Raw genomic sequence first — 24,449 nt, forward strand, 5'->3', positions numbered from 1 at the left:
GGTTATTCTGCTCCTCATTTCTCTGCTTAGTAGCCCAGTATTGGATTCTAGCATGGTCCTTTTGTTGCTCACTTTTACACATATTTATTTTCATGAACTTTAAGGAAAGAGAGTGTTCAGAAAGTGTTAAGGTTTGTAGCTTTGAGCTCCTTCTTCTGATTTGCCCAAAAAAAAAAAAGTTCTCTTTTTTTGAGATCTTCTGGCTGTGTTCCCCTCCCACTTCTAGACCTTCTTGTTCTTTACCTCTACTCTACTTCCCTGGGCAGTTGGATTTCAGTCTAGCAGGTTTGTCCTGGAAGGGCATTTTAGCTAATAGCTTTAAGAGTTTGGGAGGCCTAAACCACTTCAGCCCCTTCAGACCTGTTGCAACCCCTTGACCTCACTCGACTTCTTGCCCAAATCACTTTCTGTTTCACTCAAGTCCTCAAATAGAAGCAGTGAGCTTTCTATTGAATAGTCATTAGTGATTGTGGAATTTTCCCCTTTGGGCCCATCAGACACCCCATTAATCCCCGTGTTTCCCTTGCACAAGTGGTGATACTACAGGACCTGGCACGGTTCACTTCTCCCCATCTCTTCTACTTTGGAGTTCACGGAGATACCTTGTCACCTAGTTTTATTGGACATGTGTCTTAAGGAGTTTTGACTTTATCATCCTTGTTTTGTCTGTTCTTATGGGGGAACTAAATTGAAATCCTGCTGCCACCACCGTCTTTCCAGAATTCCTGTTGTTAGGTTGACTTGTACTAAATTGCCAAGATTTGGTCACCTTTGACTGACTAAAATGGCAATTTTATATGGCTTAACCTAATGGATAGCTCTGTGTTTATGTTATTAAATCTGTATTATTGGGGCGCCTGGGTGGCACAGTGGTTAAGCGTCTGCCTTCAGCTCAGGGCGTGATCCCGGCGTTACGGGATCGAGCCCCACATCAGGCTCCTCTGCTATGAGCCTGCTTCTTCCTCTCCCACTCCCCCTGCTTGTGTTCCCTCTCTTGCTGGCTGTCTCTCTCTCTGTCAAATAAATAAATAAAATCTTTAAAAAAAAAACTGTATTATTAACATTTTGGAGTCTTTCCATATGTATATGTTCAAAACATTTTTGTATTTACGTTAATACATACTCTAGTTTCTCATATCAGGCAAGAATTTCTAAAATAGCCACATAATTAAAATATTTTGACTATAGTTATGGGGGAGGTAAGGATGTAATTATTTTTCAATTTTCTTTAACATTGGGTTATCCATTTTCCAACTTCTTCAACTACTGCCTACTTTTTAATGTGTTTATTATAGATAATTCTATATGTTTCTCTGCCGATCTGTTTACAGATCTTTTCTATTTTAAATAAAGTAGGTTTATTAGTAAGGTCTGCCATCATGTAGGGCAGTTCTTCCCATTTATTCTTTTAAAAAATTTCTGCGCTGTTTTTACTTTTGTACGTTACTTTCTTCCACATGAATTGTATTGATTGAATTTATTAACCCCCACAAAATGCCAGTAGGGTTATGATTGTAATTATATTGCATTTTTATTGCTGTCTCTCTGCTATTGAGTCGGCCCAGTTTTCCTGAGTTGATCACAGATTTTATACCATATTTAATCCTGTATTTCTCACAGGAAGTAATAATAAATGGATGAGATAATAGCAAATAATGCCATTCTTGCACTGTATTGCTCCCTTCCTCTCTTCTTGTGTTTTATTGAAATAATTGGGAATTTAAGATTCAGGTTTTTTTCTTATAGTATGCTTAAAAAAAAAAAAACAATCAAATACCCCTTTCTAGAACTTGATTATAGTCTTTCACCAAGCTATCATCATGGAGTTGTATCTGCTGTGTAAGGTCTGCTGGTTTCATGGCTTCTCACTTCCTTGGGTACTTTTGTATAACTTTGGATCTTGATTCTGATTTAATTTTCAATTGACTGGACCCTACTGTGCTTCCTCAGGGAGTTTCTAAGTGAAGGTAAATGAATTGTACTTTTGAGTTCTTCCCTGTCCAAAGAGCTTTCTTCTTCCTTCTTCATATATTAGTGGTATCTTGCCTGTGCAAAAAGCTCTCCTCCATCTCCTCCTGCTCTTCCTGAACTCCCGTTACTCTCACGTTAAGCTCTTAGGTCCAACTTCCGTGTCTCTGTTTTTTACTCAAAACTTCCATTCCTTTTTCTTTTGCTCCTTGTTGTAGTGGTAATTTCTGTAGTTAATGTCTAAGTTATTAATTTTTACCACATTCATTCTATTTTCACTGCCTTTATTGAATTTGTTGCGACTTCAGTGTGATCGTGCAGTAGAGGATTTTATGGTTCTCCCGTTTCCTGCATTAAGTGAGTGTCAGCTCTTCTGATGCTTCACCTTGGTTTTCCTCAGTTAAAGCTGCTGTTTCCTCTTCAGTGCTCAGTAGTTTTCTTACCGTCTGTTCCTCATTGGACGGGGACTGACCCACCATGCACCAGCAACGGGCACACATTTCCTCAGCAGCAGTGTAGGTCTGGCTGTTGGGTCTCCCAGGCAGTGTTGTCTTGCACTGTGGACAAGTAGAGATTGTTCCCTTTCCCAGTGAGCCTGTAGTGCGTGGGTGAGCGGGCTGGAAGTCTAGAGTAAATGCCAAAAAGAATTCTTTATCAGAGAAAGTTTGCTGAATTTTGTAGATAAACCTTTGATCTGAGATCAGTCTCTACACCAGAGGAAAACAAGCATTTATATTGCCTAAAGCTTTTTTTTATTAAAATGGTATTATTTATTTATTTTTTTTAATAATAATATTTTTTATTATGTTAGTCACCGTACAGTACATACCTAGTTTTTAATGTAAAGTTCCATGATTCATTACTTGCATATAACACCCAGTGCACCATGCAATACGTGCCCTCCTTAATACCCATCACCAGCCTATCCCATTCCCTCCCCCGCCCCCAGAAGCCCTCAGTTTGTTTCCCAGAGTCCATTGTCTCTCGTGGTTCATTCCCCCGTCTGTTTACCCCCCCTTTCTTCTTCCCTTTCTTCTCCTACCCATCTTCCTACTTCTTATATTCCATAAATGAGTGAAACCATATGATAATTGTCTTTCTCTGCTTGACTTATTTCGCTTAGCATTATCTCCTCCAGTCCTGTCTATGTTGCAGCAAATGTTGCGAAATCATTCTTTTTGATGGCTGAGTAATATTCCATTGTATATATGGACCACATCTTCTTAATCTATATTGCCTAAAGCTTTTATTTTATTTTTTTTTTAAAGATTCTTATTTATTTGGCAGAGAGGGACAGCGAGAGAGGGAACACAAGCAAGGGGAGTGTGAGGGGGAGAAGCAGGCTTCCTGCCGAGCAGGGAGCCCAATGTGGGGCTTGATCCCAGGACCCTGGGATCATGACTTGAGCCGAAGGCAGATGCTTAACGGCTGAGCCACCCAGGCGCTCCTGCCTGAAGCTTTTAAATAGACTTGTCTTAACCCTAACCACATTGATCACATTTTAAAAATGATATGCTATTTTAAAAATTCTTGGCTGTTATGGGAAACTAAAGTATGTATTAATTAATTAATTAATTTTTTATTTTTATTTTTTAATGATTTTTTATTATGTTAGTCACCATACAGTACATCCCCGGCTTCCGATGTAAAGCTCGATGATTCATTAGTTGCGTATAACACCCAGTGCACCATGCAATACGTGCCCTCCTTACTACCCATCACCGGTCTATCCCATTCCCCCACCCCCCTCCCCTCTGAGGTCCCCAGTTTGTTTCTCATATGAAACATGAGAGACTATGGACTATGAGAAGTAAAGTATGTATTAATTTAAATGCAGAAGTATGTGTTGAGCATTAAAAGATGTGAGCAGAGACATGTTAAAGAGTTCAGTAGATGACAGGGAGCATAGGTAGGAATGACGTGGAGGCAGAATAGCTATAATTGGTGATGTTTTAAATTGAAGAGAAGTTGAAGGGCTCCTGCATAGCTCAGTTGGTTAAGTGTTTGACTCTTGGTTTTGGCTCAGGTCATGATGTCAGGTCCTGAGATCGAGCCTTGTGTCAGGCTCCTTGCTCGGTACAGAGTCTGCTTGGCCCTCTCCCTGCTCTCTCTGTCTCAGTCTCTCTGTCTCTGGAATGGATAAGTAAAATCTTAAAATAAATTGATGAGAAGTTGAGGTTTTCGAATTTTGTTGGCCTCTGTTTTCTCAATAAAAGGAGAAGGGAAGGTCTTTGGATATGATGTTGCCAGGGCTCTAAGGACAGTGGGAAAAGCTTCAAATCCCCTATTTTATGAGGGAAAGGCACAAGGCATCTGAAGAGGGTAACTATAAAAAAGGGTGAGCAACACTGAGATTCCCGGGAACGTTGAATAACATGTTTGAGTGGGACCAGCTGGATCAATTTTATGATTTTTTTTTAATCAGCATCATTTGGCCTAGCTCAGGAGAGCAACGGACAGGAGAATTGGTCTTTATGTTTATGTAAATGGCTCCCTGGTTTTGTAATCTATTCTCAAATTTCAATAATTTCTGGTTTTCTCAGTCTGGAGATAGTTGTGGCTAATAATATATATAACCTTAAAGTGTTCTAATTATTTTAAGTATGATGATAAAATGTTTGATGCAAATGGTGAACTTGATTCTTTTTCTACTATGCTTTCTTGATAAAAATATTATAATTTGGTGCCCTTGTTATAATTTTCTATAACTTTTAGAACTTCTTGGGTCTATGTTGAAAATGTTAAATTTTTCTAAAGATTGTTTTAATTGTAAAATTGTGATTTTGTAGATCGTCAGCAAGCTATAGAGAATAATAGTTGATAACCACAACCTTAGGACATTCTTTTGTGTGCTCTTTTAACCTTTGTTGAATTTTCGTTATAGTTTTCTGAATTTCCAGACCCCATGTGGGGTTCCGATTACGTGCAGTTATCCAGGACGCCCCCTTCATCGGAGCAGAAGTGCAGCACTGTGTCGTGGGATGAGCTGCAGTCCATGGACTTGCCGTCCTTCGAGCCCGCCTTCCTGGTGCTCTGTCGTGTCCTCCTGAACGTGATCCATGAGTGTCTCAAGTTAAGACTGGAACAGAGACCTGCTGGCGAACCATCTCTCTTGAGTATTAAGCAGGTCTGTTTCAACGACTGTTTCAAAATATTTGGCAATTACTGGGCTATTCTATAGGCTTGTTGTTTTTATTTTGGATTGAGGATTTTTTTTTTTCAATTGTTGCAAATAGTGAAAAATGAGTGTATGTTAGTGTTTTTAAGCTGCTCTTTTTAGGGTAATTTAAAATGTTCTTTGCATGTAGTCCTAAAAGATAAGATTGTGGTCCAACCTTTCTACCATCACTTCCTCATTCCAAAAGGATATAAAAGTCTGGTGATGAAAACACATAATCTGTTAACACAGTCTTTCGAGGCTAGAAACTTAAAATTCACTCGTTAGAAGTAGTTTAAGTTCCTTTAATTTATTATTATTATTTTTGTTCTATTTAAGCTACATGGAAACAGATAAATGTCTTTAGAGTATGCAGTGGGGAGATGTTTGGACTTTTTGCTTCTTTAGACAGTTGCATGGTGTAAACAGTAATGACAGCTGCTGCTTTCTTGGTTTTCATTCATTTTGGATGGGATTCTCTAGGGATTTTGATATTCCAGAGGTAACAGGAGTGGCTGGAAGCCGTTGTATCTGGCACAGTGAATGCTGGAGAATGTTCGTATGATATTTATGATATTACTACATCTACTATGCAAAATAAACATGTCAGATTTTGAAAAAAAAAAAAAGAAAAAGGTATGTTTTTGTCGACTGTGCATGTCCGTCCCCTCGGGATGGAAGAGCTAGGAGCTCATTGGCTTGGGATGACCCATGGCACCTGGGGACAATCACAGGCCATACAATAGGACAGAATAGGACTTGAATTTGTTGGCTTAGCTGGGAGGGGGGGTGACTCATGGACCTCATTGTCGTCACTTCAGTTTCTGCCCAGCACCGATTGAGAGCCCTACTTCCTCACTCGCTCTGCTGCTCTCCACCTTGCTTCTGGTTATTGTCCTGTCACCCACTGTGGCCATGCTTCTCACTTGTCCACCTGATTGCAGTGGTAATTTAGGAAGTTTGGGTAAAATACTGACTTCCCTTTGTCACAACATGGATACTTCAGGAATATAACCTGGTAAACAAGGCAGAGTTTACTTTTTGCTGATGGAGCTTTTGTGAGGATGAAACAATAATTTATATTAAAACATTTAAAAAAATAAAAACAGTACTTAGTTGAATGTAGCTTTACTAGAATCAAAATAAAACAAGTTTTGGCTAAAATCATTCGAAGATTCAGTTATAAGCACCTAAGTGACATCTTTAACAGAGAAATTTATATCTGAACATAACAGCTTTTAATAGATTTAACTCTAGCCATGGCTGTCTTATCGTGGGTAATTATTTTTAGAACATGTTAAAGGGGGAAATTATATTTATAAAAGCAATCCATATTTATTTTAGAATATTTGAAAAGCACAGAAAATGATACAGACAAAAATGACAATTATCCTATTATGCTGCCACTCAGAGATGACCACTGTAACTATTTTGGTATGTTTTTATCCATCTGTTTTTCCTATACATACAAGTAAAAGAAAAATCTGTATATGAGTTTTTACTCTTAACTATTTTTCAAAAATAAGATTTTAAATGGCTGCGGGAGTGGTCTGGTATATAGGTACATCACAATTTATTTAATCCCCATCATTTTAAATAATACCGTGGTAATATAGGATAACTATGATGACGAAAGGACTTCAAGGGCAGTCATCCCGTGTCAGCCTCCCCCTCCTTTCCAGCATTACCTGCTGGGCCTGCCCAAGGCGGTGGCACTTAGCTTTTTGTTTAGATTTGTTTTCCCTTGACTTCCGTCTCATTTCATCAGATTGATCTTAGGTTTGATTTTTGTGATGATTAGAGGCTTTTGATGGTAAAGACCACAAATCACAGTAGTTGCTATGCTAAATCATTACAAAGATTGTCATGCTCTGTGGCATGTAAGTATATTTGAACCTCTATTATGTTTTTGGATAAAAATCATCAGTTTCATTAGGAGATTTTTCTCTCCTGTCCCTTGTCTTATGTAATGCAAACTAGTAGAAAAATAGTTCTTTTTCATTGAGGTTTATTTTCTATATAAACCTGCATTTGTAGGGGAATATAGTTTCACAAATCAGTGTTTGCCTGTGTGATATTTTCTCTGTATATTCATGCTATAATATTAACTACTTTTGTTTTCACTACTTGGTTCATCATCAAGACTGCTAAGATAGTTATAGAAACGAACTGATAAGGAATTAGAAAATGTTTGAGGCCTTTCAGAGGTTTTGAGGCTGAGGAGGGGATGTGGTGAGGGGTGTGGAGTGACAGAGCCTGTGTCCCCGCAGCTGGTGAGGGAGTGTAAAGAGGTGCTCAAGGGCGGCCTGCTGATGAAGCAGTACTACCAGTTCATGCTGCACGAGGTGCTGGACCACCTGGACAAGACCGACTGCAACATCGACGCCTTCGAGGAGGACCTGCACAAGATGCTCATGGTGAGACCTGGTGGGGGTGGGGGGGATTCTCACACTCGAGTGCCTGTATGTGTGTGTCTGCACAAGATGCTCATGGTGAGACCTGGGGGGGGATCCTCATGCTCTCGTGCTTGTATGTGTGTGTATGTGAGAGAGAGCAGAGTGCGAGCACGCGAGAGAGCAAGCACAGGGTGGGGAGCGGTGGTCTTCAACTTGACTTTTGCATCTAGTATAGGATTAAATTTGTTTCACCTAAACCCACATTTTAACCAGTCCTCAGTGGTTTTTGCATTAGAATTTTTGACAAAGCTTACCCTAGTTCATTGTTTAACACAAGATTCTTCATCTTAGAGCAGAATGGCCCAGAAATGGAATCATAGTCCAGTCCTATTTTATCCAGCCATATAGCATCAGCCATTTCTGTAACGCCTGCCCGAGCTAGGGTTGGGAAGGCAGGAGTGGACAGTGAGAGGCTCCTCCCCTGCTGGGACCTGGGCACGGGGGATACTTGCACCCTGACTGCTAGGTGCCAGGGCGGAATTCTGCTGGGGTGCAGGGACGACTTGGAGACGGGTCCTCTCAGCTAGCCTGAGGACACCTGGGAGCTCTTCTCCTGAGTCAGAAGTTAGCTGAGGAACCTCGTTCATTCGAGGAATCGAGGAATCGTAAACACTGTGATTTGGCAGCAGCAGACTTGTTTTGATTTCTTTCCGGGAGGAACTCCCCAGTCTTCTCACACCACAGGTGTTGTGCTTACTGGTGCTTTCTAACCTCTGTCGTTCTGCGCCTGTTATCTCTCCTGATAGACATATCCCTTTTCTTTATCCACGCATGTAAGACTTACTTGCAAGTTTTACTTTCCTCTAGAAAGCTTTATCTGACAATGCCAGCCTTTAATGTGCATTTGCCTGTACCTCCACTGCACTCTACGGCAGTTATGATGTGAGCTGCGCCGTTGCGTACTCAGTGATCTGCTCCGCTCTACTCTCCACTTTCCCCAGCTAGCCCAGACGCTTCATAAGACGGGGGGCTATGGGTTGAAGTGGTCTTGTCTTCCATAATGCCTGGCAGAGTATTAGTTTATAATGAACACAGGTTGGATTCATGAGAGTATATGCACAGATGATTCCGGCATGTGGCAGGTCAGTGAAACAATATAAAAATGACGATGTTTATGGGTATATTGTTTTTGGAATGTTTTGTGTGACATCGCACTGTATCCTGCCTCGGGATGGCTGCAGCACCTCCAGATACCACCCACACTTTCTAGGCTAGAAGAAAGGAAAAGAGCAAAAGGGAAAAAGTTTCCTTGCCAGCTCAGTCCAGAGCAGCAAAGCTCTCCTGGAAGCCACAGCTGACAGATTTCCCCTGTGCCATGTTGGCCAAACTGCTGCCTGCCTCTTGACTCTAGTGGAGTCTGGGGAAGCAAATATTTAGTTTTCCGGCCTCTATGGTAGAAGGATAGAAAGAAGAATGTGGGTGCAAGGGGGACTTAGACCATCCAGCGTATCACAAGAAATAATTTTGAGTTTGAAATTATTTCCTAATTGTTTGGGGAGCATGCATAAAAGACCAGAGTGTGTAAAATGTGGCTACATTTTGAACTACTAAATATTTTTTAGGTCAGAAAAGTCTTTATCATTGAAAAGTCATGGTAAAAAGCAAAAGCAAATTATTTTCTCTCTCTCTCTCAGTGGATGGTTAAAGCAGGAGTTTAAAAAGCCAAAAAGTGCTTGCTTTCCAAACTGTCTTTGGTGGTTTTACAAAGGCGTGCACAGCACCCTTTAGCGTGCAGTCACTGGGGCAGGAAGGAAGAGAATCGGGCAGGCGAACTGTGCCCTCCAGGTCATTCAGCTGCAGTGTCCGTGGTGTACCTGTGGGTCGTCTGAAGTGTAGGGGAAGTAGCACTTAGAGCTACAAGTGCTTAGGATTCAGTCTCGGTTTTGCCACCAGTGATCCATGTGGGGCAAGATCTCCCTTAGTTTCATCTCCATAGTTTCACAGATGAAGAGCTAGAAATTACCAGTGATTTTTAAATTGTGCCTCAGAGTATGCTTGATGGCTAATGGCAGGGGCATGTTTTGAAAACTGGGGAACCCAAGCAAAATCGGTGTTTCTGTTAGGCAGGAGGGAGGGAATGGCCTTTGAATGGTCAGTCACATTATATGTACCACAGCAGCCTTCCCTGGAACCTCACCAAAAATCAGCAAAAAGAATGGAGAGTAAAGAACAAAATTCCATGTTCAGTAAAGGAGGAAATTGACTACATTGTTCTCCTCTCTTTGCCTCCAGAAAACTGTTAACAGTTATTTGCCTTGAAATCTGGGCTAAAATGAGGATGGGCACAAGCTCTAACTATCTCATAGCCCAGCCAGTGAGTCACAAGAGCTGTGATATCTGGGATGTGAACAGTCAGGAGAGAAGCAGGAGCAGTCCCTGTGGAGGACCTGTCAGTGGCAGATCTGCAAGACAGGGGAGCAGAAGTGGAGACACTTCGGCCATGTGAGCGTATCCTGGCAGCTGAGGAACACTGCCAATGCGAGCTTCCCAGGGTGAGGGGACGCAGCAGGCTGTGATGTAGAATTTCTGTGACTTGGGGGCTTTACTCTGTGCTACACCATCATCCTGACTCGGACAGCCTAAGCATGTATGTGTGCAGGTCCAGGGACGTACCTTGGTGAGCATTTGCTTGAGGCAGCAGACTACACTGAAGTTGTCAGCTGTCTTAACTCATTTCTCTGGCACTGGCCTTAGAAATAACCAAAGCGATAAACATGACAGAGGTGTAGGAACATGTGATCGATTTAAGGAAACCACATAAAAAGAATTTAAGAGGAATGAAAATGTGAAACTGATGAACAAGATGTGGCAGTTATGGAAGATGCAGGAGGGAGGGCCGAGATACCCGGAGGGAGGGCTGAGACTCAGGAGGGAGGGCTGAGACACACACAGCTGGGGTTCCCGCTGAGGCCTGGCTCATGCAGTGGAGTTCATAGTGAAGGTTGTGGGTCCAGGGAGAGTTTTTATTTTTATTTATTTATTTATTTATTTAAAAGATTTTATTTATTTATTTGACAGAGAGAGACAGCCAGCGAGAGAGGGAACACAAGCAGGGGGAGCGGGAGAGGAAGAAGCAGGCTCTCAGCAGAGGAGCCCGATTTGGGGCTCGATCCCAGAACACTGGGATCACGCCCTGAGCCGAAGGCAGACGCTTAATGACTGAGCCACCCAGGCGCCCCCAGGGAGAGTTTTTAAATTGAAGTTCCTAGAGACCATTTGAAAGCCTTTGGGACTGATTTTGTTAAGGGAAAGGGATGAACAGAATTACATGTGTATCAGAGAAGAGCGAAATCAATGGTGCGAGGTTCCTCAGATGCCATGAGGAGGTGGGTCTCCAAACACAAGTGTTGAGATCAGGAGGAAGCTTCGCTCTGCCATTGCTAGGAAGGGGAGGACGGCATGTCGCATGTGGGTGTGCATTTTTGGTATTGAGAAGATGAAGGGTTTTATATCTAATGCTTTTTTTTTCTTCATTTGGAGGGCTGAGATGTGTGAGGGTGGGCATTGGCTGTTTGACAAAAATGGCAGAGTTTCAGACTATGCTCGTAGGGGAGAGGGAGACTAGGTGAGTGGAGATACAAATATTACCAGAAACGTACACCATGTGGTTGGGATTATGATGTGTAGAGCAGTGGCCTCCTTGTCCCAGGACAGTCGTGGCCCTCAGCTTCCCGGGTGTGGGTGTGAGGCGTGGGCTGTTGGGCTCATCGTGCTTTGGGGTTTGGCAAGCAGGTGAGCTGAAAAGAAAAAGAGAGGTGGCAGGGTGTGGGGTGGTGGCCGCAGTGGTGTGGGAAGGGTGACTGTGTGGGCTCTAAGCTGAGTAAGGGTGGAAAGGGGGCAGAGTGAGGGGTAGTGACCTGGAGAGAGAAGAGAAACCTGTGGGCTGGAGTTCAGGTAAGGCTTAAACAAGAGAGCAGTCACAGTGGTGGTAGTTGAACAAAAACTGGAAGGAGGAGAGGACGTTTTAGAATCAGGCTATTGGATGATTTGAGGCCGAGAGTTGATTCTGTAATGACAAGATCTGGGGTGAAGCACAGTGTGGTAGCTGAGCCACGGGCGGAGAGAAGATGATGTCAGATGTCGGAGTGTGACGAAGGTTGGCGGGCATTTGGAAAGCCGTAGGTGACAGGTTGCAGAAAGGGTTCCTTGGTGTATCTGATGATGTGAATCTTAACGGGGCAGGTATTTTGTTTTGCTTTTAAATGAGACTGTGAGAGCAGTGGTTTGAAAGGCGTGGTCATACAGGCGCCCCGTGGCAGGGTGGGTGAGAGAAGGGCCGTCCTCAGGAGACAGCCAGATTGAAGGGAGGCCAGGGAGAGGAAGTGGCACACCAAGAAGCCAGAGGAGGGTCCTGGTCTCATATTTAAGAGATTTATTTCATTTGGCGAAGATGGTGGTAGACCCATGAATTGTAGGTTCCACCATACTCAGACACCGGTGTTCATGAGGGACCCTGGACTGCAGATTCCTGGCTGGCGGAGGCCCAGAAGCATCCAAAGGCCCAACAGAAGACAGTTTTCTTAAAATAAAGACCTGAAATTGCCGACTGAAAGTCAGCACTGGATTTCAGGAAGCATTCCTTCCAGTGAACCCTGAGGTGTCGCCTGGTGAGGTAACTAAGATCCAAGACTAAAGACAGAATCCAGAGAAAAAGCAAGGCAGCTCCGGGGGTGAGGGAGCAGGGTCAGCGGGAGACAAGGCCGGCGTCGGGGCTCTTCTTTCGAACAGCACACAGCGTTTGAAGCTGGTAATGCCTTCAGCGTCCTGGGACAGAGAATGTGTAACTCAGGTATTTTATACTCAATTGAGTTGTCCTTTCGGTAAAAAAAATCCATAGGCAGTGGGGATTTGTGATCTAGCAGTTGTGACCCTGTCTGGAGAAAAGCTGATGGACAGTGAAACCCTAGTAAGCAGCAGATAATTGAAATAAGGACTTGAATGGGAAGGCTGTTGTCGTAGGCCTTGCGGTGGACATAAACCCCATTTTGGGACAACTGGGTGTTTTGATTAGAAATCATAATTTACATGTCATAAATCTTGAAAAAAACCTGCGTCGTAGAAATCTGGGTGTCAGGACGGGATGGTGGGGGAAAGCGTGTTCATTCCCTCTCAACATGGAAGATACTGTCTAAAGTTGAAATAAGCAGTTAAACAAGTAACGATCCCAACCTCTTAAAGGAGTAGTGTTCACAATATATTAATATTAATATATTAATAATGGACAATTCTGGGTGCTCTTAGTTTGATTCTTTTTTTACTTCTGTGTACATTGTGAACATTTTATTTTGTTGGTAATTTAAAGAGATTGTAAATAATGTGTTAAGTTGCGGGGGAGTTGAGTTGTGCAGGATAAGAGACATCCCCATGTAGACAGCAGTCCTGTGAGGACGAATCTTGCTTCTCTCCACGCTGCGTGCTCAGCGTCCCCCTCATCTGGCCCTTCTGAGTCATAGTTTCCAGGTTAACAGAGGTGAAAGCTGGGAGCTGCTGAGTTCCGTTCTCAAATATCTCCCTTTATGTTTTTGTATTTTAAGGTGTATTTTGATTACATGAGAAGCTGGATCCAGATGCTGCAGCAGTTACCTCAAGCCTCCCATAGTCTAAAAAACCTGTTAGAAGAAGAATGGAATTTCACCAAAGAAATAACTCATTACATCCGAGGAGGAGAAGCACAGGCTGGAAAACTTTTCTGGTAGGAACTCTTGTGCTCCTGAGAGTGCCTGCCAGCCCATTTGCCTGTTCAGTTATGTGAGCATGACAACCAGTCCTGTGTGTGTGTGCGCCAGGTTTTGGGGTCCTCCGAGCGGGGGCGCTCAGCTGGGGGCAGGTTGCCCCGTGGGGACATTTGGCAAGGTCTGGAAACAGTTTTGACCGTGATGACTGGGAGGTCCGACTGATTAGAGGCCAGGGACCCGGCTAAACATCATACAGTACACGGGACAGCCCCCAAACCAAACATGGTCCACCCAAAATGTCAGTTTTGAAGTTGAGAAACCCTGCCTTAGTGTAAACCCTCTTAGGCCTCCAAAGAGTAGAACAGGCCTGTAGACCTGCGTGCATCAGTCTCAGTGGGGACGTGTGGAACCCAAGGTGTGCGTCTCCCCGAGACTGCTTCAGGGTTTCTGCTAATCACAGAATCTCTTCGTGAGGCACGGGTTAGAAATGTAAACAGAGAAAAGCCCTGAGGGAGGAGAGTGTGGTCGCTGGTGTGTGTTTGGAAATGGACGTCTCTTGTCCAGGAGCTGAATGCTGGTGGCGGGGGCCCCTCCCCGCCACCTGACGCCTCGGCTGTAGACTCGGTCGCAGGTGGCTGCTGCGTCCTCTCGCACCAGCCTGGGGTCGTTTCCCCTCCCTGGCGCGTGTTCTCCGGGACCTCGGCTCGCCGGCTCTTCCAGCTGCAGAGGCGCATTGTCATCGTCTCTGTCTCCTCTGTCCCCTCTCCGGACCTAGGCTCCCCCTTCTGCCCCAGCCACTTGTCCTCTTCACATCCTCGTCACGTGCTCTCCTTCTGTATTTTCAGTTAGCCGTGAGCTCGCTCTTCCCCAGAGCTCTCCAGCCCTTCAGGCCCTGACTCCTGGGGTGTCTGCCTTTCCCGAAAGTTCAGCTCACTTCCCGAAGTCAGCCTTCTGAAGAAGTGCCTTCCCGGCCCATTTCAGCATCTCGCCTTCTCAGTCTCCTGTCGTTCGGCTCTGCCATTTCCTCTGTTTGCAGTTTCTGTCTCCAGGCTGGCCTGCCTGCGGAGAGATTGTTTTAAAGATCACTGTTTATTTGCACTACAAATTCATATGGTGGGATTTCACGGCGTCCCCTGTTGCGTCAGTCTCCTTGTTTCTGTCTGTTGCTCGTCCTTCAGGTCTGGGCAGTGGGGGCTCTGGCCTTGGCCTGCACCAGCCTTGCTCTGAGGAGCTCCCGAGCTTTCCAGGCCCCACTGAGGGACTGGCCCCTGGTGTGGCCCTCTCTCGGCCGAGCCCATGGTGTCAGCACAGCACTCGTCTCCTTCACGTGCTGTTTGTCCCAGGCTCCGTCAGTCTCCCAGCAATTCCTAACTGCTTTCTTGGTCTCACATGGTACCCCTGATCCTTCAGGAAAGATCCGGAATCTGACCCCTGCGCACTATTCCCTGTTGCAGCTCTTCCCAGGCTGTTACTTCTCACATGACTGCAGATGCTCTCCAGGAGTCTCTCTGCTTAGCTCTTTGTCCCTTTGGTCTGTTCTCAACGCCACAGCCCGTGATCTCGTTCAAATGCACATCAGACTATTTTCTCCTCTGTTCCAAATACTCCGTGCCTTCCCTGCTTCCTCAGTGAAAGTGAGGGTGCCTGAATGTGGCCCTTCAGGCTTGCAGTCTGACTTGTCACTAAACCTCTGTCCTCTTCCCCTGCTGGGCTCTCCTGGGCTTACCGCACAGCCGCGGGGGCTTCTTGTGTTCCCATGCTGGGCACGCTCCTGCCTCAGGTCCTTCGCACTTGGTGGTCTCTCTGCTTGGACTGCTCTTCCCCCAATTACTTTCATGACCCATTTTGCACTCCCTTTAGATCTTTGTCTAAATGTCATCTTCCCCATATTCAACATGGAAATTTCTACTCACGAGTACTTTGAGTTCCCTTTCCTGTTTTATCTCTCTCCATAGCACTTAACAATATCTGAACTATATCTTTTCTTCCTTTTTTATTTTATTTCTTGTTTTTTCCTCTATTCAATGGAGGGATTTTTATCTGTTCTGCTCCATGCTGCTTAGTACATAACCGATACTCAGTGTTTGTGGAGTAAACCCTTCGTGGATGTCCTTGTATACTATTGTTCTTGAAAATGGGTTTGTAATCAGGCCACTTTCCACTCATACTTTTAAAGCCCGGCCTCTTTGCCCACCAAATGAAAGTTGGGTAGTTAGCATGACACGCGAGGCCTTCCACTGCATGGCCCCAGCGTACTTTCTCAGTCTTATTCCACCACCTTTCTGCTCCTTTCACATTGTGCAATTTCTTTTCACAACCAGGCCTCTTGCTTAACACATCTTCATACCTTTTGATCACATTCATTGTTCTTCCTGGACTTTCCTTCCCCTCCTCCATTCCCTTCCTGACAGAGCCCCTCTTCCCACTGCTGCTGTCAGGGTACCGTTCTGCATTGCCTGCAGACCTGTGCAGCCAGGCCTTCAGCTGGGTTTGGTCTCCCTCCTCTGACGAGTCCTCTGATGCTGTTTGCGTGCTTACCTGCTCTCTTTTATTAGATAGAAGCTCCTTTCCTTGAGTGAAGAGGTCAGTAAGCTGCTGGTGAATCTTTACTATACTCCTTTGAATTTGTTTTATACACTTGGGTTTACATTTTAACCCTAGTATTTAGATTGCTTACTCAGAGAAAAGAATCAGCCGTATGGAACATTTCATGTTGATGGACTATGAAAAGCTACTTGTGAGGGAAATTTGTACAAACAGTTGCATTTAAGAAATTCAGTTTGTTTTCTTATGCTATCATTTAGTTTATTAGGCTTTTAAAAACATCTTGTCTTAGATATATATTTGAGGCCACTTTATACCATTTTGGACATTTAAGATGAAAATTACACTTACATAATAATTACATAGTTGCTCTGAATATAGTTTAAGATTTTTAAGGCTTATGATAAAACCAAGGAAATAGAACAAAGATAGTTACTTGCTCATAATGGAAGAGTTCCTCTTTTTCACATTCATCATGATTTTATAGTAAAAGCAGATTCTCACTGTTGTTGATTTTCAAACTATTAAAACAGTAGCTGACCCTTTCAGTGTCTTATTTAAGAATTAGAGGACAATTTTTCTTCCCTGGTTTATTTTGTGTTCTTGTTCCCTAGTGACATCGCGGGGATGCTGCTGAAGTCGACAGGAAGTTTTTTAGAGTTTGGCTTGCAGGAGAGCTGTGCGGAGTTCTGGACCAGCGCTGACGACAGCAACGCCTCAGATGAAATCAGGTGCGGCCCCGCTCCTTTCCTTCCCATTCCTTACTTCACAGAGTTCTGATTGTGGCAATGAGTCTAGAATGGGCCGTGTTCAAACCCAACCATGTTGGAACTTAGGCATTTCCATAGCAGACCTAAAGACTTCTGTTTATTACTGTTTTATCTTTTCGTGTGCTTGCTTAGGATTTTCTGTGAAATTTTCTTTGCAGGTGAACTTAGAATTTAGTTAGCCTAATGAAAATAGTGTCTTTAGAGGAGAGGAGAGGAGAGAGAGTGTAAGTTGACTAAAAATGAATAGAGAGAATTCATCCCTGTGTCCTAGAATGGTTCTAATTAATTCTGTTTCTCCCCATGCCCTCACCTCCGTAGCAGTCCATTAATACATTTGATACTTGGCACGTTGTTATTATTTTTATGCATGGCTTATTCCTTCTGTTGAACTTTAAGCTTGAGTACGTGAAACCATGGCTTATGCATCTATTGTATTTCCTCCATGTCCGTGAGATAGCATTCAGGTTGGATCAGGTTAAATTGCTGTTTTTGTGGCAATATCAGCCATACAGCTATTTTGTGGCCAGTTACAAGCGATAGCATATGATTCAACCTTTGGAAATGCTCAGGGGGAGCTGACTTCTTTAGAGCTGAAATGTTTTCTCTCACCGTCCAAAATTTGATGAGAAACACATTTTGGGTTTCAGAACACCTGAGATGTCATCATGCCAGGGTTAAAACAACAAGTATCCACACAGATTCTTACCTGGGACAGTGCTGAATGGCAGAGAATCAGAACGAGTCAGTTTGTAGAAGGCTTTGTAGTTTTGAGAGCCAATGTGGTGGATTCCAAATAAGCAGGGAAAGTTGGAGATCTAAGCTCGCGTGAACTAGAGAACGGCTCTGATCATGCTCTGATTGTTTACTTGCGGTGGATCTAGGACATGGGCTTGTGTGCAGTGGTTCGCCCTGGCTCCAGAGAGCCGAGGTGCGATCCCACACATCTCTTCTCCAGTCACAGCTCAGTGCTGTCACACTGGTGGCCTACAGGCAGCAACGATGGGAGTATTTACACCACAAGAATCTCCAGACACCGTGTAAGACAGTTCTTTGAGGGGAGCCAGTTGTTAGACATTCACCAGCCCGCCACTGCACGTATATATTCCTTTTTAGTCAGATTCTGAGCTGGGAGTTGGTGTAAGAACTTTATCTCAAACTCAAGAAATTATTATAAGGCCATCTTCAGAAAATAAAGCTTACTGTTATTTGAAGGTTATAGTATGTGCCTTACTTATTTGAAGAATACAAGTACTTTCTAGAAAACCACAAAAGAGCAAGCTTCTGAATATTTCAAGTACATTCTCAATAATTGCTTGCTCCCATTTATCCAATTTTCAGTCTTTATTAATGTGATTTGGAATTTGCTTCATCTTTATTGCTGTCTATTTCTTGATGTACTCTAATGTACTCTAACTGGATTTCAATCAACTTGGCAGGAGATCTGTTATAGAGATTAGTCGAGCACTGAAGGAGCTCTTTCATGAAGCTAGAGAAAGAGCCTCTAAGGCACTTGGATTTGCTAAAATGTTGAGAAAGGTGAGTTAACAATCCTGACTGATTTTTAAAAATTTTTCTTTTACCGTATTTTATTTAAAAGCTAACCCTAAAGAAGTTTCTTTGTAACTATGATCCTAGGACCTGGAAATAGCAGCAGAGTTCATACTTTCAGCCCCAGTTAGAGACCTTCTGGATGTTCTGAAATCAAAACGATATGTTAAGGTAAATATTAAAGATGGTATAATTGAAATATTTTGCCTTTCCTTTTTTTTCTAAAACAGGAAAACTTTCTCTTCATGGTCCAACTGGTAAATATTTTAGGCTTTGCTGGCTATATATTGATCCCAGTAATAAGACTTTCTCATAATTTCTCAGAAAAACAAAGTTTTTCATACTTACTAATTTGCTTTTAGAATGCAAATAAAGTAACCAAATATTTACTCATACTATTCATTAAAATTAGTTATACATATATTTAAGGTAATGTATCTAAAATAGTAATGTAAAATAATAAAATAATAATTGATTTTTTAAAAGATTTTATCCATTTATTTGAGAGAGGGGGAGGAGAGCGTGCACGTGTGCATGCACACACCTGGTGGGGAGAGGGGCAGAGGGAGAAGGAGAAGCAGGCTCTCTGCTGAGCAGGGAGCCTGATGCAGGGCTCTATCCCAGGACCCTGGGATCATGACCTGAGCTGAAGGCCCATGCTTCACTGACTGAGCCACCTAGGCGCTCCTAATGGTTGATTTTTAAGTAGTTGTTTTGTTTTTACCATCACATTTTCTGAAACAGTTCAGACTTTTTACAGGAACTTTGGCCTTCAGTGCCTGACTTATCACTAGCTCCCCTTTTTGAGTCCTCATCTTTACTACCATTTAAGTTGTTTGATACTTAGTACTTACAGATTCGGTGTATGATATTGTTACTGGAAATTGTATCCCGGGCCCATGGTGTTATCCCTCCTGCAGTTATTTGTGATTTGCACAACAGTATCACGTATGTGTTCCTTATTAAAATGATCTTTAAAGGCTTCTCATGGTGCCCCCACCAAGAATGATTAATGAATCCATGTTAATATTTTTTTGCCTTTTTACTTTCTGTAAGCATCACAAAGTAGCATCGATTGAGCTCATTTCAGGCTGGCATTCCTCCCCTGAAGGTATTTTCTAGCTTCTTGAAAATAAAGCAGTTAGAGGATGCCCAGTGAGTGGAGAAGCCTTCCCAGGCCTCCAGCACAGCACTCCTGTGCTCCCCCCGCTCCTCCCCCACACATGGGCCTGGGCTCCTTGCAGTNGGCCCAGTGAGTGGAGAAGCCTTCCCAGGCCTCCAGCACAGCACTCCTGTGCTCCCCCCGCTCCTCCCCCAGTCACATGGGCCTGGGCTCCTTGCAGTGCCCTCAGTGCGGGCCTTCCCCACACCTGCTTTTCTTTTTCTAGTTTTGTGTATTTTAAGTAACATTTTTATAACATGTGACATTCCCTTATCTAAGATTTTGGATCATTTCTTCTGCAGGTACAGATTCCTGGCTTAGAAAACTTGCAGATGTTTGTTCTAGACACTCTTGCTGCAGAGAAGAACATTATTTTGCAGTTACTCAATGCAGCCGCAGGAAAGGATTGCTCGAAAGAGTCGGATGATGAACTGATTGACGCCTGTCTCCTGCTAACCAAGCACAGTGATCGCGCTCGGGATTCAGAAGACAGCTGGGCCACGTGGGAAGCACAGCCTGTCAAAATTGTGCCTCAGGTCGAGACTGTTGATACCCTGAGAAGCATGCAGGTGTGTCACTCCCAGTTCCCATATCCACTACTCCCAACCCTACCTTGAGGCAGCATTATTTACCTAAAATATTTTTAGGAAGAATAAATTATTGACAGTTCCTGAGTGATTGGTTTAGCTGTCATAGTCATCTCAAGTGTTGACTTCCCAAAAATAAGCCTCGATGTTTTAAAAATTTTGTATCACAACTTGTGCTAAGATATTCCTCCAGAATCTGTAAGTATGTTAAATTCTACTGGAATATTTGAAATATTTATATCTTTACTTAGTTCAGCCATGATCTGTGTGCTCATGATCCAGAAATTCCACTTGTTCAAGTACTCTGGTTTACTTGCTGTTAGTTAATATTTTTGTAGTAAAGGCTATTACCTACCTGCCCAACAGGGATCCCATGATGATTTGTATAACTCATTAATTAAAACCCGTAAGAAGCCTTCTCATGTTCTCTTTGTTGACCTCGGGAAAGTGGTGTGTGTGCTCACATGCGTCTCAGACTCATTCTGGCTGGTGTTGAACACACTGGCTTACTGTCCTCTCGATTCCACATGATCTGCTCTTCTGCTCATGTTCCCTGTCTCAGCGGATGGTGCTCTGGCCACTCAGTTGTTGAAACCAGAATGTGACCGTTAATATAAACTCATCCTCTTACCCTTCCAGTTCATCCCCAGCCCTAACACACCCAGAGCATTTCCGGTCTATGACACTTTGTCTGCAGTCCAGAGCCCCTGCCATGGTCAGACCGTCATCCCGCTCCTGGCCTCGTTTCCCTGCTTCCAGCCTCACCTTCCCTCATCCAAGTCTGTGTGTGTGTTTGGGTACTATGAGAACGATCATTATAATATGTAACTCTGGTCACATCACACACACTTCTATGCAAAATACTGCAGTGACTGTCACTTAAAAGAAAAAGATAATGAAGTCTTGATTTTGTCTATTTCGTGGAAGGGCACTCACCTCTCTCTTAATCCTGTATTTTCCAGCTTCACAGGCTGCTCCAGCACACACGCACGCATGCACGCATACACACACACAAACGCGCACACACTGCTGCAGGAGTCTGAGTTACTTGCAGTTCTGGGATATTTCAGAGACCCCCTGCCTGCACAGTTCCATGGGGTCCTTCAGCGTTGTGTGGGAGACCTTAGACAGCAGTGCCCACTGTGGAGCGTTGCTCCCACGGCAGGGAGTAGCTCTACTTAAAAACTACTTTCTGATCTAGGGGTTACTGGCCTGATAGTCCTGACAAGGTTGGCATTGTTTTCGGACTAGGGATTGACCTAGAATGGGAAATAGTAAGTAGGTCTGTTTTTAAGCCCTGTGCTTTATTCTCCCCCCAGGTGGATAATCTTTTACTTGTGGTCGTGCAGTCTGCCCATCTCACCAGCCAGAGAAAAGCTTTCCAGCAGTCCATTGAGGGACTCATGACTCTGCGCCAGGAGCAGACATCCAGTCAGCCGGTCATCGCCAGAGCTTTGCAGCAGCTGAAGGTACGTCACTGCCACCTCCACCCTAGCTCCTTAGTTTGTGTGTGGAGGTGATGCTGTGGGGGCGTCCTCTCGTGACAGTGTCATTCCACCCGAGGGACCTGAAGTCTTTTTTTTTTTTTAAAGATTTTATTTATTTATTGGGCAGAGAGAGACACACAGTGAAAGAGGGAACACCAGCAGGGGAAGTGGGAGAGGGAGAAGCAGGCTTCCTGCTGAGCAGGGAGCCCAATGCGGGGCTCGATCCCAGGACCCTGGGATCATGACCTGAGCCGAAGGCAGACGTTTAACGACTGAGCCACCCAGGCGCCCTGAGGGACCTGAAGTCTTAACGTGGTCCTTAACCGTTCTCCCTCTTCCCGGTACACATTGTCCCATGTCTTCACTAAAACCTCCCAGATCTTTCTTGGAACCATAGAATGTTGGAATTGGAAGGGATAGAAATTTGACCAGTTATGTGACTTCTGAATGGCCACATGGTTGGTTAGTAGCCAAATTGATACTGGAATTTAGGTCTCTTCACTCCTAGTCCAGGTTTCTTTCTTTAGCAATTACTAGTATTTGCTAGAGGTTCTCCAAATCAGTAACGTGTAACCTAAAAAAAGATCTATTTCTTCTTTTATATAACTGATAATTCAGCCAAATTAAATGTAGTAGAGAAAGCTAGTCGTAGACAGGCACTAGGCCTTCAGAGTTCAGGGCAAGCCAGATCCTCACCTTCTTTTCCCATTATTTCCTGTTTTCACCACCTCTAACTTGTCTTCCGTTCATCGGTCTCAGTCTGATCCACACTTTTCCACAGGCCATCAGTTATGCATTTTTCGTCACATTAAGGCTTGACTTCTTGAAGAAGAAGCACGTCTTGAAACTCTAAGTAGTTTGATAAACATTTGTTTCTTCTGTCAGTCTGACTTTTATCTCATTCACTTAGAAACACGTTCTCTCATCGATTGCCATCCTACTCGAATGCCAGTGCAAGGAACTTTTGTCTTTTCTTTTAGTTTGAGTCAATGAATTCTGGAGAGTGCAAAATTATATAAGATATTGATTATTCTTGAGCATAAGGAATTTGTGGTGAATACTGAGGGGGGAGATATTAGATATTTCTGGTCACATCTGGGAGTTGCATCTTGGTGTGTACATGGAAAGTCATGGGAGATAAGGCTGGTAAAATCAGGTGGGCAAAAATCAGGCTATTGAGATATTTTGGATTTAATTTTTTCTAAGCTTCAGAGAGTAGTTGAATATTTAGGAAGAATATTTTGGAAAAGTCTGTAGGGGGATTGCCCAGTGGAGACCATGTGTACATACGTGTGTGTTTAAGGGTGAGTGGAAGAGGGTCCAATTTGGAGTGATTGTAGTCCTGCTTAGGGAGACAACAGAGCGTGAACTAGGACAGGGTTTTCCAACCTCTGCAATATTGACATTTGGGGTCAATAATTCTTTGTTTTGGGGAGTTGTCTTGTTTTGTAGGACGTTTAGCAGCATCTCTGATCTCTACACACTAGCTGTCAAATGATTTCACACCCCATCTCCCCAAGTTTTTTTGTTTTTTTTTTTTTAAGATTTTATTTATTTATTTTACAGAAAGAAGGACCGCAAGAGAGGGAACATAAGCAGGGGGAGTAAGAGAGGGAATCAGGCTTCCCGCCGAGCAGGGAGCCCGGTGCAGGGCTTGATCCCAGGACCCTGGGATCATGACCTGAGCCAAAGGCAGACACTTAACTGACTAAGCCACCCAGGCGCCCCCCATCTTCCCAAGTTTTGACAACCGAAATAGGCATTGCCAATGTCCCCTTGGGTAAAATCGACCCCAAATGAGACCCCAAATGAGAACCCTTGAACTAGGGAGTGGCAGGGAGATAGGAAGGACAATACAGTCTTCCTGTTGGATTGAAATCATACTTCAGCAACTGCCCAGGGGGAAAAAGCAGCTGGTGGTTGAGCTGTAAAATAATTGGAGATGAAAGCATCTATTCAGAGACCACATAGTAATTAGGCATTATCATTATAAGTGGATTTTTTTGTCTTCTTGTATTTCATAAGATGTTAAAGAATACCTAATACAAATAAAAACAAAAATAATAAATAAATAATATATTTCCTTTATTTTTGAATAACCAAAATAAATATGGCCCAAATATATTGCACTGGTTAATGTCTGTGATGATGAAAGAAATCTTCCTTTAAGATACAGTTAAGTATTAGGTGATCTGCTTTGGATTAACTATGGTTTGGGACTCTTCAGAATGATGCACTAGAGCTTTGCAACAGAATAAGCGATGCCATTGACCGAGTGGACCACATGTTCACCTCAGAATTTGATGCTGAAGTTGATGAATCGGAGTCTGTCACGTTGCAGCAGTACTACCGAGAAGCAATGATTCAGGGCTACAACTTTGGGTTCGAGGTAGGTACAAAAGAGGAAAAACACAGTGCAACTTCGCAGTTGCTCTGTAACTTACTTACCAAAAGTATGAGCAATCTTGTGCAGCAAATCAGATTACTGATTGTCATCAAGCTTTGTCAAGAATGTCGTCTTACCCATTGCTGAGTATCAGAAATGTTGGTTTCCTTTTAAATTGTCAGATAGTTGCCCAGTTTTTATTTTGTGCTAACAGCTTTCTACTTACATTTTAAAACCTTCTTCAAGAGATGTTTAATATCTTGAAAGTATATTCGTAATTTAAACTTATGAGTAAAACATTGGTGAAACTGCATTTTAAGACATTATATTATCTATAATTCTTCATACTCTTGAAACTACGTAAATTTTAATTGGGTTTTATTTTTTGTTTTTAGAAAAATGGCATTTGAAACGTGGCATTGTAGTGTTTAGGTATTTATATAATCATTACTTTCTTCTTAATTTTGATATACACAAAATCTTCTTACAGTATCATAAAGAAGTTGTTCGTTTGATGTCTGGAGAGTTTAGACAGAAGATAGGAGACAAATATATAAGCTTTGCCCGGAAATGGATGAACTATGTCCTAACTAAATGTGAGAGTGGTCGAGGTACAAGACCCAGGTAATGACCAAGTAGATGTTTCCTAGAACTGCAAGTAACTCAGTACTCCTGCTGCAGAGAGAGAGAGTGTGAATGCTGCAGCCTG

The 24,449-nt window shown here is 43.2% G+C and overlaps 1 protein-coding gene across 6 annotated transcripts in view; it reads left to right on the forward strand.

The window, feature by feature from the left end:
* Positions 1-24,449, forward strand: part of MAP3K4 (mitogen-activated protein kinase kinase kinase 4) — a 114,381-nt gene that overhangs the window by 67,275 nt on the left and 22,657 nt on the right. For all 6 annotated transcript variants that reach the window (XM_034669417.1, XM_034669418.1, XM_034669413.1 and 3 more), the window contains exons 4-13: positions 4,853-5,095; positions 7,396-7,542; positions 13,116-13,273; positions 16,415-16,531; positions 18,007-18,106; positions 18,206-18,289; positions 19,583-19,849; positions 21,187-21,336; positions 23,582-23,743; positions 24,231-24,364. In XM_034669417.1, the coding sequence (XP_034525308.1) occupies positions 4,853-5,095; positions 7,396-7,542; positions 13,116-13,273; positions 16,415-16,531; positions 18,007-18,106; positions 18,206-18,289; positions 19,583-19,849; positions 21,187-21,336; positions 23,582-23,743; positions 24,231-24,364 (1,562 nt within the window). The remainder of the gene's footprint in view (positions 1-4,852; positions 5,096-7,395; positions 7,543-13,115; positions 13,274-16,414; positions 16,532-18,006; positions 18,107-18,205; positions 18,290-19,582; positions 19,850-21,186; positions 21,337-23,581; positions 23,744-24,230; positions 24,365-24,449) is intronic.

The sequence above is a fragment of the Ailuropoda melanoleuca genome, chromosome 10, assembly GCF_002007445.2.
Source record: "Ailuropoda melanoleuca isolate Jingjing chromosome 10, ASM200744v2, whole genome shotgun sequence".
Classification (NCBI taxonomy): Eukaryota; Metazoa; Chordata; class Mammalia; order Carnivora; family Ursidae; genus Ailuropoda; species Ailuropoda melanoleuca.